Below are 20,762 nucleotides of genomic sequence, written 5' to 3'. Positions count from 1 at the left end.
AAAGGAGACAATTGGCGCTGACCAGATTTTGAAAGCGGTATTACAGGCAATTAACTCGTTGCATGGTCACATATCAGCATTAAATACGAGAGAAAAACCAAAATGTCCTTTACTGGCAATTACTCTCCATTATTCGTTGGATTCCAACAAAACAACGACCCAAAATTGCATTTTCTTTATTTCTTGGTTAAAACATTTGACTTGATCATCCTCTCTGTGAACAACAACAAGATGATCGACACGATACTGGTTTAACCGCGATGTACGGTATACATATTGCAGAAACGGAATGTTCGATTTGCGTGATCGCAAAAAGTCACTGTTGATTTTTAACCCGCATTGCTATAATGTTTGCCATGTGTATAATCAACTTTATATGAAATGACAACGCCTTTAAATGACTAGTGCTGTCGACAGGGCGTTATAACCCAACAAAACCAAAAGGAAAGCGTTAAAAGGCTGCATGCGCGACAAGAGTGATTTTACTTTTTTACAATTCAGTTCAGTAAATTAAGTAAAACCCAATATTGGATGAGCACCTTTTTATATCTGTAGTACGTAAAGAAAGACAGCACCTTAAGTCAACACACTTCTATTTTCTACGTTTTTATTTATATTTATATATGTTATATTATAATATTAAATTATCTATTCCAATTGCATATTGTTTAAGATTATTCGGCTGGCTTTCAAATTCACATTCACATTGCAATCTTATGATTGAGTTTTCCTTCGGTTGATGTAACTAAATTATGACAAAATCCAACTATACGTTTCTTAAAGTGACACTCTTATTGAAAATCAATACATATACATGTAAAACAAACATACATTTGAGTGATACACCCTCAACTACTTACTTAATAATGTATTTATGGAAAATATTAATTACTATTAACAATATTATAACCGTGTATCTAATAGCTGAAAACGCAAAAATATTAAATGATTGGTGAATGATAAAAGATTTACTGCGATCTACTACGGTCTCATAAGGCAGCAATACCGTGTTTTCTGCACATTTCTTTGAAATTAAACTCGGTATCCTTCATAAGAACCATTGTTTTCGACATCCGTTTATCCTTTATGGTATATTAAAACAATTGTGTTAAAACTTATTTGGGAGTAATAGTGCATCTTTAATTACAATCGAAAATGGATAGCGACCAAGATCACCATATAACATAGCATGAGACGTGCTCATTTAAACTCCGAGAATATATTTTAGGATATTTGTGTGTATCGTTTCAATAAGCGACAGGTCACCATAACCCTAGATCTCACAACCATATGTCATACGAGTCTGATCCCATTCATTGTGAAAATTGTTAGGTTGACGATTTGATGTACATCAATCGAACTTAGATCTTTTAGAAAATGGATTCCCTTTTGAAAGATGAAATAATAACCCAAAGAGGGACTATTTATATGTTTATCAATATAATATCACGATTAAGCCGATATATACATGCATACTAATGTCTTATTGAAATGAAAGCAAATTTGCCTAAAACGTAATCAGTAAAAACGAAATGTGTTAATGACTTAATGTATCGTAAGATTTTTTAAATGAAGAAAAAATAAGAAATACAAACAGGGTAGCAAATATTATGAAGACAAGAAAGTTGCAGTTTTTGTGTCTCAATGTATGTGGTTTAAAATCAAAACTTAATTGTCCCGAAATCGTTATCTTTTAAATCAGCATGATATCATCGGATTACAAGAAACTCATATTGATAACATAGATTTTGGAGAGATCAATGGTTATGATTTATTTACCAACCATAGAAAAGAGATTGTCATTAATTCACGCAAATCAGGTGAAATTGCACAATTTATTGTCAAAAAGGATATCGCCAAATTTATTACGGTGTCAAATACTGATTGTAAATTAGTACTTTGGTTTTTTATCAGAAAGGACCTGGTAAAGACTGATTCGGATATTATATGTGGTGTTGTATACATTGTACATAGTGTATTCAAATGAAGATCCCTTTTCTGATATTCAGTGTGATTTAGAGACATTTTCAAATCAATATAATTATTCACTGTGAATACTTATGCTCTAAGAAGAAGTACACTATATGCATAGCATTTAGTCTTGTTTCATTATGCATTGTGCCATTTAATTTTGTTTTTAACATTTATATGTATCAACATTGTATAAACGACCATATATCCTTATTAAATAGAAGGAAGTTAGATAAACACGCTGCTAAATGTTGGCATTCTATGAATTATCATTACTTTTATCATTAATAATACACACATATCAAAACAACCTGTACTAAGAACCCTATGCTAAAGATATCAAAACAACCTGTACTAAGAACCCTATGCTAAAGAGAAACAGTCTGCGACTTAAATAATTATATATGTTAATATATGTACCAATGCTTGCGAAATGTTTACACTAAGGTGACTTATAGGCCCGATGTGCCGGATGTTAGCATCATTCTTATTTGCATTGTGAATATCAATTGTGTTATGCACATGTCACAATGAGAAACAACTTACTTACTTTACTTGCTTGCATTTGATACGGTAAATAGAGATGCGTTATGGATTAAGTTAATTAGAGAACCACTTTCTCCTCTTTTATTTTTATATTTGTGCTCTCACATCCCAAGTTTATTTATAGGACAGAAAACACATTTTATACTATTTTGAAAAGGACTGGTGCATTTCCAATCCAGTTCGCATAACTTGTATGATTACATAATAATGTAAGTAATAGGTAAAAGTCCCATAAAGTTGGGCGTATAAGAAAGCCCCAAACCAAGTCTCCTAAGGATTTAGAACTTTTATCAATGTATATAATTTTATTCGGTGATGATATTGTATTATTTACCACAGATCCAGCAATTTTACAAGCCATTACATTAAGTGCAGTGTTACTTTAATTGCAGGGTAATAAACACTTATGTATTGCCACTTGTCAGAAACAGAATGTCACTTCAATATTGATGCCGCAACTTGTAAAAGTCAAGGGACAGGTACGCCCAAATTGCATGATTCACATGATCTATACTGAAGTCAGTATTTATTTTTTATTAGAGTTCAGTATGTATTTTAAATAATAATACATGGATTACACAAACAATAGTACATGCATTAAACAACGCTGAGGTAACAGCCGAATGTACCGCTGTCGGCACCATAGACAATGGAGCCTCCATGCAGGAATAATATACTTAAACAATAACCATAACTGCATGAAAAGCTATTTCGGGTCACTGAGGTAAAAGCCGAGGGTACCACTGCCGACGACATCGACAAAAATATATTTATCCATTTGTACTTCAATGGGATTTAATGTATACATGGCTTGTGTTGTAAAGATGTTCAATCAGTAGAACGAAATATGCATTTATATTGTTAACAGATACCAGACTTCCATGATCATTCAATAGTGCCAATCGCCAAGTCCACAACCATGGACGTCAGTACCGTTGCTTACGAAACCGCATCTAACAACACCGCAGACAGCAGCATTGATTTCGGCATAACAAACATAATTTCAAACCGGTTTAATCGATTAGATCATCTGCACATCAAAAAGGCAATCATGGCGGAGATTATGAACTGTCAGAATATCAAAAGACTTAGAAAGTGTATTCGTGAGGCGACATTGAAAAATACTGGGTTATCATCTGGTCCCTTTAAAGTTTGTATTAAATTATTTATCAGCTCTGAAATTAAGTCATCCAATCACTGACTGGTAAAAAAATCGGTTATAAATTTATAAAAAAAAACATGTATTCGTAATCATTTTGATTCGCACCATGGTAGAACTAGAGTAGAGTAAGACATACACTTATTTTTAGCTCGTCTGTTTTTCGAAGAAAAAAAGTCGAGTTATTGTGATAGCCTTGGCGTCGTCGGCGTCGTCTGCGTCTGCGTCGTCGTCGTCGTCCAAAAACTTTAACCTTACCTCATAACTCAGACGAGCGTTGGCACCCACTCCGCGGTGCTCTTGTTTGTATTTGTTGTCGTTTAATACAAAATAAACCCGTTAGAGAAAATTCAACCAGTGCAGGGTATTAATCCTCAACTCACACGTCTCACACACATTCGTGTCGGTGGAATTACCGAAATCCCGAATTTCGGTATTTACCAGGATTTCGGTAATTCCACCGACCGCACACATTCTATTGACTGTGTTGCCTGGGCTAGCTACAATAATGAGTGATCAGGGATACTCTTTTATTATTTTAACATTTCTTATGTGTCTTGAGTCTGCCATTCTATTAAAATCGTCAAAAGACTTCTTGACCGCCATTTTGGTGGACAACTCACTAGGCCAGTTCTTATTGAATGGTTGAAAAACCTGAAACTTATATTTTATATATATATGATTTTAATTACGCAGTTAAACACATAGTGTAATGGAACAAACTTGGTCCACATCTTCTTTCTTCTTACTCTTTTTTCATCAAACAGTCTGCAAAAAAGAAAGTTTTTTAACAAGAACGGCCAGTTTACTGGTCAGTTACAAAGAAAAGCCCTGCACTTAATACCTACTGACTACTTGAAACTGGTCAGTCATTTCCTTCAGTACTGCTCCAAGGGGAGAGTCAGGCAGGCTCAAAAAGGAATGAATGCAGCTTTTTTGGACATTAACTTTTTTTTAAATAGGTGAATGTTGCTGTATAAATACCTGTTTGAATGACAGGCCAGTTTGAATGTATATTTTCAGACTGTTAAATGTAGTTTTTGACTGACAAAAAGCAAGAATTGAAATACTCATAAATCACTTAACACTTATGTAATTGTTATCACTTATGTTATCGTTGTTGTTTTTTCGCTCCTTCAGGTACTTGCCATACATCGATACCCCAGTGATCCTAAACATCGAACACAGATAGGCATTGCTGGCACAGCGCAAAGTGATGTTTTTGATGTGATAGAGATCACTTTGGCTGATGATGAACACAAAGTCAAGGCTGTTCTGGTGCCTGAATTGAACAATCTAGTGCAAACATGTCAGGTAGTAATGCTAGAAGGTCTTACTTGAATAAATATGTAAAGCATGTGTCCTTACAAATCTTTGCAGAAAAATCAAATTGCTACATATATATATATATATATATATATATATATATATATATATATATATATATATATATATATATATATATATATATATATATAATTATATGTGAATGGGCATTTGTTTCATGCAATTATACAATGTTATTAACACATTTTGGGGAGTGCAGTGTTTTGTTAATTACAGCCTCAACTTCAATACTGTATATATTCATAATAAACCCTCTGTGTAAATACATGTATGTAAATAAAGAAAAACTGTTGACTTTCGTAACAATATGCAAATAATTATTAAGAAAAATGTTAATTTGAATAAATTACATATATCTTAGTGCACATTATCTTACTCAATAAATATGTAATGCACAGCATATTTTTCTTTCAAGAAAAAACAAGTTTTCATTCAATTTTATTGACATTGATTATCTTATCCTCATATTTGGCAGCTTCAAGCTGGACATCTGGTAAAGGTGACAGAAGCGAGAGTGCATTATGATGAGACAGATCTATCCAGCGGCTGTGTGATCATTGTCAATAGCGTGGACATAACAGGATATGAGGGGCTGCAGGATCAAAGTGGTATTAATTTGCCTCCATGGGGAAGATTTTTCATTAATTTTTATTATTTTGGGAAAGTGTAGAGTTTAGCATTTCTGAGATATGCAGTTTGAAAAAAAACTTGGCCAAACAGGTATGATAAACATGTTTACTTAATAGTGATTTGTCAAACAATGCCAAACTCAGCTGGCTCTCAACTAGTTTTTGTTATATCATTTGATAACTGACTGAACTAAATTATCAGTTATATGGCTCTCAACTAGTTCTGGTTGTAATAGTTCAGCTCTGACTGAACTAATATGACGAATCATGAGCCTCTCAACCAGTTCTGGTTATTATATTTCAGCCCTGACTGATTTAAAATGGGCAGATGATTGCAGTGCCTCTGAGCAGCTAGATGTTCCACTCACCTCCTCAAGGGGATACTACATCAATGTGTGGTCAACTACAGAGATGTATGGAGATCTCTGGAAAACCAGTAGTATGTACATTTTAAGCCTACCTATATGGGCTTTTTAATAAATTAATATTTTTTCCATTGCTTTTGTGTTATTTAAAGCACTTGGCTTATTGTTAGGAGCAGGGCTTCTAAAAATTTGAGATCTCAATTGGTCAGGCCGCACGTCAAACAGGCACCTCCTATCTACTGACCCCCAAAAAGCACACCTAAAAGTTAAGACAATTCTCATTCGGACACACATACTTATTTTCAAAAATGATTTGTGAATTTTATTTTCTTACACCCAAAGGTTCATTTATATTTGTAGTGATTTCAAACATTTTGGCCATGATTTGAAGGTAATTACTTAGGAGTAACTTGGAAATCCTTCAAATATGCATTTTATGGTGACAATGTACTCTGTGTATGTAAGAAATAGCATTACTTATATGCCTTGTAGTTGTGTTTTGCCTCTCGATAAAACAGTTGACCCATGATATTCATTTGGAGCTTGTGTGTTTTTGTGCTTGAGCTGTTCTCTATTACATATTCTTTTCATAGTCAGTTACTGGTAGCTATTATAATGCATTGGTATTAAAAGTTGAAAGACATGTTTTGAAAGTCAAGGTAATACTGCAAATTAAGACATGTTTGCATCACTTACCATTGGCTAATTTGATTTTTAGAAATGTTTTGTAATGTACAGTCCCTGATGCAAGCGATCTAGGCAGCACAAAACCAGAGGAAATCTACTGCATTAAAGACTTACCCAAGAGTTGGTCTTCTACAAGAGTGACCAACCCAACTTTGTTAGTCAGGGTGTTACTAAAGTCAAGGATGCTCCATTATGCCAAGTCTGGAAAAAATGACAAGTGGCCATTCCAGGTACTTGATAAAAGGATATGCTATAATGGAAAAATAGTCAACACTACCCAATCAACAATGCCTTATGACTTTGTGGTGATTGTAGCTTTTTCAGAAATATATTTGCATTTTTGAAACCAGGAAATAAATTTAATAAAATTTAATATCTTGTTTTTTAATTGAAAAGATATCATAAAAAACCCACAAGACTTTTTGAATTGGGAATCTGGGGAATTTTGACACAGAAACATATTTACCAGGTACATGTATGTTGTCGACAGACTTTTCCGGAAAAAATGCAAGTACTTTTTGATAAAAAATCTGATAAAATGTTCTTTCGTAAAATTTAGTCAACTCCTTTTTACCCCAAAACATGTTGCAAAGGATGTATGTTTTACTCCAGAAAAAAATTGCTTCTCCGAACTTAATCAAACATAAATTTTGTAACCATTAATATGATGGCCTTCCCCAGCCACATTTGCCCTTAAGTTTTGTATTTAGTATATAAATGTACATTTCACGACATGAAAAATTAACTATTTAATGGAAAACATTTTGTTCTAGAAGAAATTGTCGGACAAATAATGCTACTTTAAAGCTGCACTCTCACAGATATACCGTTTTTACAAGTTCTTTTTGTCTTGGAATGAGCAAATTTTTGCGTAAATATCTGCAAACCAGTGATAAAAGACTGCTGACAAAATATCAGATCACAAATACTCATATTTCCGTTAAAAAAATAATGTTTTATGGCTTAAAGTGTTACAAATGGTTTAAGAAAAATGCATTAAGAACCTAAATAAAAAACCTGCGATCTAATTTTTTGTCAACAGTCTTATGTGACTAGTTTCCAATCATTTTCGCATAAATTGGCTCATTCCAAGACAAAAAAATAATAAAAAAAATGATATTTGGGCCTGGAGCTTTAGTATGGAACTTTAGTATTGAAACAACATAAACCTGTTACATGTCTAGCAGTTTCTGTGTTTGAAATTTATATTTTGCAATCTTGGGCAGTTTTTAGAACTTTAAATTTATCACAATTCTTAGGGGCCTGGGCTCCTTTTCAATATGATATTGTAGTCATAAACTCTTACGCTATTTGAGAGTGTTTGGGAGCAGCCATAAAGGTAAGGTCAGAATCAGTGCGATAAATTATCTACATTATTTGTGTTGAAACACAGTTTACACAAAAACTATTGTTATTGTTATGATTGAACAAGTTGTGTCTTGTTTGAGCGTGCTATTGCTTAAAAGTACTGGTAAAGCTTGATCAAGATTAATGACAATCTTTATCCTGGTTTATATCATTTGCCAAATTAAAGCTCATGTCTTATTACCCTTTATATTTTTCACCCTTTTATTTACACCTTGTGTTTGTAAGTTGTTTTAGTTCAATGCCATTCTATTTTGGGCCATCTACATACATGTAACTTCTGATGTCCCACGTTCACTCCCAACACAATGTTCTACATTTTATTAAACTCTTTCAGGCCCATTTGTTGATAGCAGACAAGACAGGGGCGTGTACATCTGTGTTATGGAACTCCATGTGTCCGAACTTCTACTACAGGTAACAATGAGGCATTGAAATTTGCAGTTCTTTGAACTTTACATGTTCGCAAAGAAAGGTTGATGCCCGTGACATGTTCATAATTTGAGAGGATTGTCAAAAACCGTAAATGATTGTTACAGTGAGTCCTAAATATTATTTTCTCATGATAATGTTAAATGGTTTATTTTAGGTAAGGGCTATTCCATTTAAACATATAACCCCCGGGGGAACACATTTATACTATGTCACCTTCCTACAGAAGCAAATGTTTAACTGGTAAATTCCTAAATATAATATCTTCCTCTTTACACATATTGTTTGGTACTGAGTAATCTAGACTGAAACTTAAACTATTTATATTGCTTTCAGTGTAAAAGAAGGTACTGTTCTACTCCTTAAGAAGTTCACATGTAAGAAAAGTTTTACAGTGTTACCCCGGTTTCGACCCTGTCTGCGTGACACCCAGTTTTACGACATTGACATTAACCTGAACAGTCATCACCCAGAATCTGAGGTCAAGGTCATTGATGAGGCATCGCTACCGGACAACATAGAGCTACCTTCCCTACAGTATAACTTTGTGTCCAGGAGGCAAGCTTCGTAAGTATGAAATAGATTCAAAGATCAGTTCAAGTCATTAATTCTAGTTTTACTTTGTTATACATTTTTGAAGCCTACAGAGAAAAAAATGAGGACTGGTGAATGAATACTACAGAAAATTTGTCAAATATAAGTCATTCCATGTTTACATTTTGTTAACTAAGATTATTGAACACATCAATAATGATACATCATTTTTACATGTGACAATTTTCAGAATTAGGTCATTTTAAAACTGCTAATTCTGGAATTTTTTAAGATCTTTGTATATTTCTGCAAGGCAGAAGGGTGTCCAATTGCTAGCCTACATTGTACATGAGGGCTGAAGCTTGTTACCAGAAAAGGACAGGGTGCAGCACCATTCCATAATGCTTAAGCTAAAACCCTAATTGTGTTTTATGATAGGAACTACTTCTTAAGTAGTGGGAATTATTTTTAATAAATCTTTGCTAGTAAATTTACATATTTCCTGTTTTAGGAGTCTACCGGACAACTTCATGTGCGATATTGCTGGTGTTGTGACGTACGTTGGCAGATATGAGAGGGAACACATAGCAAGTATTGATCTCAGCCCTTTTCAAATTGATTATCCACGAGTATTAAATGAGATTTATTTTGAAAGAAAATTTTCAAATTCTCATGTAAGACAATGCTTATTTTTATTTGCAAGAACACCTTTCAAATCTATTTTATATATACATTGAAGTGTATTTCATGTTTTGTTGTAGACTCGATAATAAGTTTGACCTTAAAATGGAGCTGTTTGATATGGCTTTTAACTAATGTGCCTTGTTTACACACACTTCTCTGAGTTCTCCCTAAATTGAGCTAAGGGAGAAGTCACTTCTCCCCTTAATTTTGACCCTAGGATGAGACCTGTGTATGTGCCTTGTTTACACACACTTCTCTGAGTTCTCCCTAAATTCAGCTGAGGGAGAAGTCACTTCTCCCCTTAATTTTGACCCTAGGATGAGACCTGTGTATGTGTCTTTATCGTATTTCCCTTCCTAACAATGTCTAAGGTTTTGTCACTGAACAATGTGCCGTCATTATAATATGTATGATGTTGTCACATCCTTTCTATGATTGTTTATTTATCTACTTATGAAGGTGTGATGCCGATACGTTTTGATATGAAAGATTTTTAAACATGTGACAAGTGTGTGTGATTTTTGTAGTAATTATATGAACTTGAATTTTCGGATGTCCAAAACATAGTAATCACCCTTATGCTTCTTTCTCATAATGTAAAAACCATGGATTTTACATTTCATACCTCACAGTAACAAAAGCCTATTTGACTACAAGTTTTTTAACTTAACTTATAGATTTATGGCTGTATATTTACATTTGCACTTGATATTTTGTTCGATTAAATTTGCTTTCATTTGCATTTAATGGTCAACATTTCACTAGAAAGACCTGAGTCATGCATATGTAAATCACAAATTAAAACAATCTCAATAATTTTCTTGATAATCGCTAGCAAGCTTCATGGATTTGCAAAATCTAGGCTGAGTGTTCATACTACATGAATGCATGAAAAATACAATTCAATCCTCTATCAAATATGCAATCATTTGGGTGGTGGGGAGGTGGGGGCGTGTCTTCATCACTTCTGTGATGGCTCTAGTTATGAAACCTGTGTTTCAGACAAGTTTGGCGTGGACACGGGTGGATTTTGGATCCGACGATGGATCCACATACGTGACAGTTCCTGTAACAAACCATTCTGTGTTCAGGTGTATAGGGTTGCGCAGGTAAGTCTGTATAGTGAAATAATTCAATTCATTGAAAGTATAGATTTTCTTTCTGGTATATTTAATGATGTTTACGATCTACAATGATAATGTTTTGTTTTTGTTAAGGTGATTTAGGGTATTTTATCCAATGGTATTATATGGCCATATATATGTGGTAAATTCCAGTATATTTAATGCTTCAATGTTTAAAAATGAATAAAAAAAATATCATTTTAGATAGTGAATATAACATGCATAGTGTTGGTGCTTTAAAGCTGTATTGAATACACTTATGTTTTGCGCAAAATGTGCAAGCATACAGCGCTTTAAGAAAAAATGTTAGCAAAAATTAAGATACATTATTTTATTTTTTCCCAGATAAACCTCAGCAATAATGTTTCTTTCTCTGTATTCTAATTAGGATAGTAAAACAAAGAATACATTTAGAAAAATTGAGAAAATTTAATGAATTCATCACTCTGACACCACAATAGTTTAGTTATTGATCACATTAGCCTTTCTGACATATTTCTGTTTGCTTCAGGGAATGCATGGATGTGATTTTGTACCTGGACGCTGGCAGATATTTACCCATGTGAGACTGGTGAACAAAATGGACCGTCTTACATCGTCGCATTCTCAGAGGCATTTGTTTTTCACCACAACAGCTGAAACCCAGGTATAATACCAGGACATATATCATCCGTTAATTGCCACAAGGTCTTTGAAGATTATGACATGTAAAGATGTATAGGGGCTAAGGCTTTTATTGGATGTTATTTCATGTATCTAGTATTTTTAACATTAAAAGGAGCTTTGCTTTAGGCTTGCAGGTTTTTCGGAAGAGTTGTCAATGTTTAAGCATGGTTTTGATGTTCTTGTGAAGTTTGGAGTCTTATAAATAGAATAAAACCTAATAAAAGGGAATATTTAAAAAAACATTGAAGATTTACATTTGAAACTTAGTACACATAATACCAATATGTGAAGTAGGGCCAAATACTCTGGCTAAAGCGGTTGATGTTGGAAAACTCTGGGGAAATAAGGCTAATGATTGGCCAACTCTGGCTAAAAAAGGTTGATGGTTGGCCAAACCTGGCAAAAAAAGGTTGATGGTTGGCCAACTCTGGGGAAAAAAGGTTGATGATTGGCCAACTCTGGCTAAAAAAGGTTGATGGTTGGCCAACTTTGGGGAAAAAAGGCTTATGATTGGCCAACTCAGGCTAAAAAAGGTTGATGGTTGGCCAACTCTGGGGAAAAAAGGCTAATGGTTGGTCAACTCTGGCTAAGAAAGCTTGATGGTTGGCCAACTCTGGGGAAAAAGGCTAATGGTTGGCCAACTCTGGCAAAAAAGGCTAATGATTGGCCTACTCAGGCTAATAACGGTTGATGGTTGGCCAACTCTGGCTAAGAAAGGTTGATGGTTGGCCAACTCAGCCTAAAAATGGTTGATGGTTGGCCAACTCAGGCTAAAAAAGGCTATGGTAATGGTTGGCCAACAAAAAAAGTTAATAATTAGCCAACTGAGTAAAAATGGGGTGGCTAAGTAGATATTAAAGTCATTTTTTAGCTCGACTATTCGAAGAATAAGGAAAGCTATCCTAGTCACCTGAGCGTCGGCGTCAGCGTAACCACTTTATGCTAAAGTTTTTGTAGGAGTTTGTACCCTGTACGCAGGAGGAGGTATTTCTATCAAGCATTTTGACAAAATTATGCCCCTTTTTTTACTTAGAATTTACGTTAAAGTTTGCGTATAACCTCAAATATTTTCAAAGTACATTGGCATCTGGCTTTGAAACTATGCACACTTGTTCACCATCATGCCCCCAACCTGTACACAGGAGAAGGTAACTCTATCAAGCATTTTGACAAAATTATGCCCCTTCTTCTACTTAGAATTTATGTTAAAGTTTGCGTACCACCTCAAATATTTTCAAAGTCCATTGACATCTGGCTTGGAAACTTTGCACGCTTGTTCACCATCATACCCCCAACCTGTACACAGGAGGAGGTAACTCTATTAAGCATTTTGACAAAATTATGCCCCTTTTTTTAATTAGAATTTACGTTAAAGTTTGCGTACCACCTCAAATATTTTCCATTCAATTTATGTAAATATCTCAGCACATCATGTATTGCATTGAAATCTAATCTAACAGTGATCCATGCATGTTTCGCCAAAACTTTTCAATCCATACACCGAAAAGCGGCGGAAAAGTCGAGCGCGCTGTCTCTGTGACAACTCTTGTTATTATATTTTAAATGAAAATAACTTTTTTTATTTGTTACAGTTTTTAATTTTATTTGTTACAGTTTTTAATTTCATAGATCATGGTGTTTAACGCTTAAAATGTTGGTGTATAGAAGGTGAGAATGGTGTGGTGAACTAATTTAAGAGACATTGTTTAGCCACTTTCAAAAGTCAAGGTTTGGTAAATGGGGGTTCTTTGGCATTCCCCAAATCCTTGAAACAGATCTCTTGATGTGATTTATGACATGCATGTAAAACTTCCTGCATACTAGCAGGCTTGTCAACTGCTGTAATTTAACACTACTTTCGTTTTTAGCATGTTGATTTTTCAGGACATTTTGGGTTTAAAAATAATCACTTTTAACTGAAAAATGTAACTCATTTTATCTGTATGAAGCATATTTAATAAAAAGGTTGGATAGCATATATGAAATTTATGTTTTTATCCGGTGTGTAATAATATTGTGCTCCTGATGTCACGCAATTTACCACTACCAAAGAACTTGTGCACATAATGCCATACAAAAGCAATAACCTATATCTATTCTACATACAAAAACTGAAACACAAAGAGTTGAATCTTAAGTATTTAAAATACTATTTGATGATTATGATGACTTAAAAATCTTTAGATCAGCGTTATGGATGGTTCAATATCTACACAACTGAAAAACGATGCCCGAATATCTAGCGTCATGAAATGGGGCATAACTGATCAATGTAGACAGGCAGTTGGAGAGGCCCTAGTAGGGGGATACATCAACTTCCCTCCACTACCATCCAACATTGACCAGTTGAAGGGGTGCTTCAGAGATTGGCAGGTTAGTATCATACACTAACTGTGGTTGATAAGCTAACATAGGGAGACTCAAGTAGCGGGTATCTCAACTTTCCACCACTCCCATTCAAGTTCCAATATAGACCAGCTGAAGCGGTCCTTCAGAGTTATGCAGGTGGGAGGAACTTGTAAAGTTTGACGCGAGTGAAACTTATGAGCTCAAATGTACAGGAGCATAACTTGGAAGTGTTGAGGCCCTATAAGGGGATATCCCTTCTCTTTCATACAGCATTGAACAACTAAGTTGCAGACAAAAAGATCAAGGCATGAGGTTGTTACATAAATGTATATACTTAGTCAATCATTTATGTCTTACTCTCTCTCTAATGAGATGATAATATTAATGATAACTTGTACTTACATATAGTTACCTAATAATTGTAAATATCTTAAACTTAGTTACCTAATTATCAAATATACCACTGTTCCCCTGTTTAAGATGATTTGACTGTACTGTAGTATCAGTTTACTATCAGAGAACTAGTGAAACAAAACTTGATTATGTCTATGTAATTAATAAGTTTGTATAATAAAAGAACGCAATGAATCCGGATGCATATTTATCAAGATTTTTAGCTCGTCTGTTTTTTTATGAAATATAGTTGAGGCATTGTCCTTGATGTGGTCGTCAAAGATTTGTTGGCGTTCTTGTGCAAAAGCTTTAACCTTTGCCCTAATTTGAGAATTGTTCAAGATGTTCAAAATGTCTCTTGGTACAATTGTTGCTAGAGCCGGTAATGACTTTGTTCATTATCAATATGTGCCCCTTGTTTGACTGGGAAAAAGCCCTGTGATCATCGGCTTGCTCTGATTGGCTATTGTGAATGTTTTCATTGGTTTGATGGCTTATATTCAAATCAGGGAGGTAAATTGGCACCATGTTAATAAGTCTGTTATTATGAGATGCTGTTCAAAGTGTCTAATATTTTCTCTCAATGATGTTGGGATGTTTGCAGATTACGCCAAGCAGTGACTGGGAGCGGATATTAAAGGGACTGAGCTTTCGGGAAGCCAGGCAGCTGGTGATGCAGGCTACAATGGTTCATGTTAGCCTTACGTTGGACACTTCTCGCAGGTAAATTGTGTTGTTATCATGTAAAACCATAATGTAAGTTTTCATGCTGATTTGTGGACCACAGCAATACAAAGTTGGCTATTATGCTCTCAATGGTGTTTTGCAGTAGTTTTTTCTGATGGAGTTGAAGTAATTAAGTTTTCTTATTTTTAAAGAAAAGAAGTCAAGGTTATAAGGTTGTCAAAGGCATCGGCAGCATTGACCATTACTGACAAATTCTGCTGAAGAATTTAAAAATTAGACTTTGTACACCTGTTGCCAATTATTATTGATAAATGCCCCCTTTCAATTTAAAATTAAGAATGTGTGTTGGCTCTGCCCATGTTTTAAACTTTATTTTTGAAGTAGAATTGTTGCAAATACTTGTGTTTTATCAGTACGGCTCATTCTAATGATCTTTTTTCAGAAAAGATGTCTCGCCTTCAAAAAAGGTAATGGGTTAAATTAGCAATAATCTTCTAAACAGAATTTTAAAAGTAAATACATATATAGAAAGTATGTATTTACATAAGTAAAGAAATTGAGTAACATTGACCTTATTAGGTAATAAATGTCAGTTTTCAACACTAAAGGGCAATGAAAATCATCTATAATGACCTATTTCTGACGGTTCCGCACCAAGATGTATTTAAGATTCTTCGACTAGCTTTCAGATTCACATTGACTTTGCATACTTATGATCGCATTTCAACTAAGTGATCTTTTTATTTGCACTATTTTAAACCTCATAACACCATATGTACCATTTTGTAATCTTGGCGCATAAATTCTTTTAACATGTATGTTAAACAGTAGATCTGAAAATACCTGTTCTTCATTTACTGTACTAAGGTCTATAGGCCTGCTGCTTACAGCCTAAAAAGTAAGGTAAAAATTAAAAAATTGCAAATACACAACGAAAGTACTTACCCTCACTCAAGTTTGATATTGTAAGTGTTTCTATTTCAGTCCAAACTTGATGCTCGGGAAGTAATCCTCGACCAGACCGCATACAGCAATATGTCGAGTGGGCAGGTTTTAGGCCCAAGACAACTAGCAGAGGACATTTCCTTCCCAATGTTACACAAGCCTGAACAGTGGTCAGTGATAAGACAGCAGCTGGACTTCCCAGCAACAAAGCTTGACCAGAAGAACAGTCACACAAAGACTGCTGCTCAGTTGCAGGGTAAGTAGGCAAGCTCCTTGAATCAGAAATTGTCTGCTCTTAGTACCGGTACTTACCGTAATACTAATTTGCCAACAAGTCCATTGATTCTAATTCTGGGCTTAAACATATCTTCACTGGTTATCCACTGGTAATTATTTCTAAATCTAAACCTTTCTAAAAATTGTCTGTAGTATTTTTTGTTATTGATATGACACTTAAATCAGATTACCTTGTTCTATAGCTACCTACTTGTTTAACAAGAGAAAATATTACATCCAAGTCTGTGTGCATCTGTTTGTCGAGGGTTATTATCTCACTTGTACATCTCTCCATCGGTTTAATGTATTTTCAGACCTTCAACACCTTACCAGTGCATACTTCACAGTCACCTGGTCTGGGCTGAATTCCAAGATCCTTCTGCAGTCCCACTATATACCTCCTTCGACCTTGACCTCAAAGTGTGACCTTATGACCCTTCTTCAAGGCAAAGACCAATGTCAAGGGTCAAGGTCACCAGTAAAGGATAGAATGGAGGCGTTGCTTGACAACATTTTGAAATCAGCCAATGAATGCACTAATAGAAGATTTCTGGTAGTTTTGGACTGTTACCAAGGCAACCCTGAACATACAGAACTTATGGTGAATCGGGCATTGCCGTTGTAGTTAGGCAGGATAAGTGTGTAACAAGTTTGGACATGTCACTGTGTTCAGTGAGTGACATTTTATTTTGCGGATATTCCACTTGAATGGTGTAATTTGATGTAAAAAATTATATTTTGGATATTGCATGCTTGATTAATATTTTATCTTTTAAACCGCTAAGTACAGTATTTGTAAAATGTACAATCTGTTTTATTTATACTGACAGCATACATTGTGCACATTAAACAAAGAACGAAATGTATTTGAACAGTTGCATGAAAATCGCACACACTATATTAGAGTGTTTAATTAGTTATTGTGATTAAAAAGTTTGAAAATATGATATCTGGGACCAAAATCCTACTCCAAGATGATGATGTACCTCGTTATTTTTAAGGAAAAAGGTGAGATAAGAGGGGCAAAGAGAAAAAAGTAATATGCATGTTGGCTGAACGTTTAATTAAATAGTTACACAAGCTATGAGAATGTTAGCTTTTAATATATTTAACATCTACATAATTCTACAATTTCCATTGACTGACTCCATCCTTTTTGACTCGGTCGCTGTGAAGTCGAATGATGTTTTGCCGGGAAAGCTCAATGGTCTAGCTACTAGCTTCATTAGATCATTGATGAATGGTCTTGAATTGTGTTAAAACGTGATTTATTATGGTTTTAAACAAAATGGATTTACTGTTTATAGAAAAAAGATGTTAACAGGTTTTGCTTCTTTGTTTGCAACCAATTGTTTATGTATGTTGTGTTGGTCCGTATGTCTGATAGTCGGAAGACCAAACCTTGTCCAAAAAAGGTCCTCAAACTTTGATATACATCCTTTGATGAGAATAAGGTACAAATGCAGAATGTGCAGACGTGTATTTTTGTGCTCCTCAGATATGTTGGATTACTAAGCATAAAATAAACTCTCTGGAACTAAATTTATATAGAAATGTGCAGAAAGGTTCATTCTATCTGATGGATATACAATAATGTGTAAAAAGTTTGCTAATTAAAAGTTATACTAATAAAACTGTGAAACAAAAGAACAACAAAGGATCACGTTTTCTGGAGTGAACTCTTGTTACGGTGCAAAACATCGATGTATTGTGACCGATCTTAACTAGCTATGATACGATCAAGTTCGATGTGACCGCGGGGTGTATGCTATTCACCGTTATATACGAGGTTCATGATCAAGTGATCAAGTGTCGCAACAATGGGGATTAACGTACAGCTATGGAGGGCTAGGATCGGGACATTTACACAGCCTCTTAGATGCAAGGCAATCCCTATTTAGACATTAACAGTATCTCATATCTCATTGTGCATACGCATCGTCTTATTCCTTCTTCTTGCTGCCTAATGTGTCGAGCAGAACCCTGGTCCTGGTCCCGAACTACGAGAGCGCAACACCCGCCTGCAGTCCACCTCCCGACAGGCGTCGGGCGGTAAGCAACCCGGGCGTCAGTCAGCATCGGCGATATCCGCTGGTGCATCGTCTTCTAGATCGTCCCAGCACGCTGAGGACCGCCGTGCATCCAACATTGCGCCCCAGGCGTCACAACCGGAAGTGTCACCGCGTATCAACGAGGGTCGTCCAGACACGCAAACATCGTTATCATCGTGGCTGCATTCAGCGTCTACTCATTCGGAAATTGTTGACGAGCTTTTGGTCGAATCATGTTTTGACGAAGAGCAATTTAATGGTACTGGGCAGCCAAAAGTAAATATGGCATCCGTATTGCTAGATATACATTCTGAGATAAAATCTATAAATCGTAAACTTGATGGTCTTGAAAAGTCTGTTAAAGAGGTACAGCTCGAAAATCAGAAAATAAAAGAGCAAAATGAAACACTTAATAAAACAGTAAATGATCTATCGGGTAAACTAAAAACCGTTAAGGACAAATTAGTGTCAAACGAACAACACCAAACCAACTTAGAGACACGAATGCGAAAAAGTAATCTCAAGTTCTACAGCATACCGTGTGATTCGGAGGAACCGTTCGATAATGTCCGAAAATACATCACCGAAGTATTAGGTCTATCGCAAGAGCTGATGGACTCTATTAGCCACATATTTAAAGTTAACTCCAACACGGAAGGGCCAATAATCGTTAAATTTGCCAAGCAAATTCACAGAGATCTTATTCTGAAGACGTTTCGTTCCAAGCGTAAAAGCGGTGCAATACAGGGCCGAGTGGTTGAAGACCTACCCGCGAATGTTGTAAAAGCGCGAACAGGGTTGTACTCGTTTCTGCAAGACTGCATTAAAGATGGCAAGAAAGCCTACTTTAAACTAGATAAGCTAGTTGTAGACAATGAAGAGTATACATATGACTTTGTAGAAAAGAAACCTGTGCTTTCACGTAAATAGGGGACAGGCCGAGGCCCAGATACAAACTGTTTTGTAAATAGTGTTGCAAACAATGTTATTAATATTGCTTCTCTAAATGTACAAGGTTTAAAGAAGCATTTGACTGATGGCAATTTCATTTCGTTTTGTGAACAATATGACATATTGTGTTTAAACGAGACTTGGCAAACTAAAATTGATGAGTTCGACGGTTTCCTTAACGGCTACACTCGTTATGATAAGTTTAGAGACACTAGAAATCGGCGAGGATCCGGGGGCGTCACCGTTTTCGTGAAACACTGGGTTGATCAATATACAACACGGATATTCGAAACCTTTGAAGATTGTGTGATACTACATTTGTCGAAAACACTAACATATCTCCAGAATGACATTGTATTTGTATTTACATATGTTTCACCCGAACGTTCACCAATCTATGAAACAGTAAATGAAAATGGCATTGACATACTGAATGATAAGTTGACATCCATTTTGTCCGAATTTCCTACGGCACACTATATGATCGCTGGCGATTTAAACGCTCGAACCGGCGACCTCGTTGACTACATCCCGTCGGATGACGTTGATTTTATATTCGGTGAATGCGACTACCCATCAGATGTGTTTTCGTCACCAAGATCAAATAAGGACGTTGTTGTAAATAACTTTGGTATCGCACTGACAGAACTTTGTTGTACACACGATGTACATATTATGAATGGTCGAACCAATGGTGATGAAAAAGGTGAAATAACATGTACGGCTAATAATGGATGTAGTGTCGTTGATTACATTATAGCTTCTTCGCCATTATTTGAAACCGCACTAAGCTTCGTAGTAGGCACACAAGACTTCTCTGATCACTTTCCGGTATCATGTCGTATTAAGTGTAAAGCAGAGCAACAGATGTCTCGAAACAATGCCTTAAAGACATCTTATCATTATGTGTGGAAAGAATCTATGAAACAAACATTTCTTACACGTTTCGATGATGAATTCAACCAATTTTCACAATCTGTGACTTATGATAATGCTGTTGATAAATTATCAGACTTTACAAGTATATATGAGCGTGCTGGTGAATGTATGAAGAAATGTCGCACATATAATACAGATACTTCGACCCGAAAGCAATCCCAGCCGGACTGGTGGGATAGTGAATGTAATGACGCGAAGCAAACTAGATATAGACACTTGAGAAAATACAGATTAACGAACTCATTACAAGACTTACAAACGTATTTACAATCGAAGCAAGTATTTAAAAGTATGTGTAGATCAAAGCAACGGGCACTTGAAAATAAGCGTAAGAACGATCTTATTGACTGTAGAAATGATTCAAAGGCCTTCTGGAATAAAATAAAAATGGCAAAACAAAAATCTACAGAAAACACGGACTTAATACCCGATGAAACCTGGAATAACTACTTTAAGGAGTTATTTTCAGTTAACCGTGCGCAACACTTGGGCGATAGTTCTATATTGACAAACATGACAAGGGAGAGAAATCCTGATAGCTTAAATGAGCAAATCACGGTGGCTGAACTGCGTAATAGTGTGAAGAGTCTCCGGGGAAACTGTGCGTCGGGTATAGACGGTATTAGCATGTACAAATGCACAATACATATTGTTGAACCTTA

At 35.4% G+C, this 20,762-nt stretch overlaps 2 protein-coding genes across 2 annotated transcripts in view; both read left to right on the top strand.

Annotated features, from left to right (window-relative positions):
• The window catches only part of LOC128207564 (lysophospholipase-like protein 1), a 220,332-nt gene that overhangs the window by 122,041 nt on the left and 77,529 nt on the right, over positions 1-20,762 (top strand). The gene's annotated exons all lie outside the window — the stretch shown is intronic.
• Positions 3,569-17,566, top strand: LOC128207559 (RPA-related protein RADX-like). The gene is made up of 15 exons (XM_052910566.1): positions 3,569-3,667; positions 4,817-4,990; positions 5,499-5,631; positions 5,957-6,091; positions 6,756-6,934; positions 8,407-8,486; positions 8,838-9,068; positions 9,547-9,626; positions 10,722-10,828; positions 11,355-11,489; positions 13,694-13,882; positions 14,856-14,974; positions 15,381-15,405; positions 15,923-16,139; positions 16,474-17,566. The coding sequence occupies exons 1-15, from the start codon at positions 3,569-3,571 to the stop codon at positions 16,782-16,784; spliced, it is 2,214 nt and encodes a 737-aa protein (XP_052766526.1). The 3' UTR covers positions 16,785-17,566.

Source organism: Mya arenaria, chromosome 11 (assembly GCF_026914265.1).
Source record: "Mya arenaria isolate MELC-2E11 chromosome 11, ASM2691426v1".
Classification (NCBI taxonomy): Eukaryota; Metazoa; Mollusca; class Bivalvia; order Myida; family Myidae; genus Mya; species Mya arenaria.
The sequence above is the reverse complement of the archived record's forward strand: the minus strand, read 5'-3'. Positions and strand labels throughout refer to the sequence as shown.

Bases quoted from the DNA above. Each gene is read 5' to 3' on its own strand.
- LOC128207559 (XM_052910566.1), top strand. From the start codon at position 3,569: ATGGCGGAGATTATGAACTGTCAGAATATCAAAAGACTTAGAAAGTGT. The intron at 5,632-5,956 runs GTATTAATTTGC...ATTATATTTCAG, and splicing joins GGGGCTGCAGGATCAAAGTG to CCCTGACTGATTTAAAATGG. The intron at 13,883-14,855 runs GTTAGTATCATA...GGATGTTTGCAG, and splicing joins GGTGCTTCAGAGATTGGCAG to ATTACGCCAAGCAGTGACTG.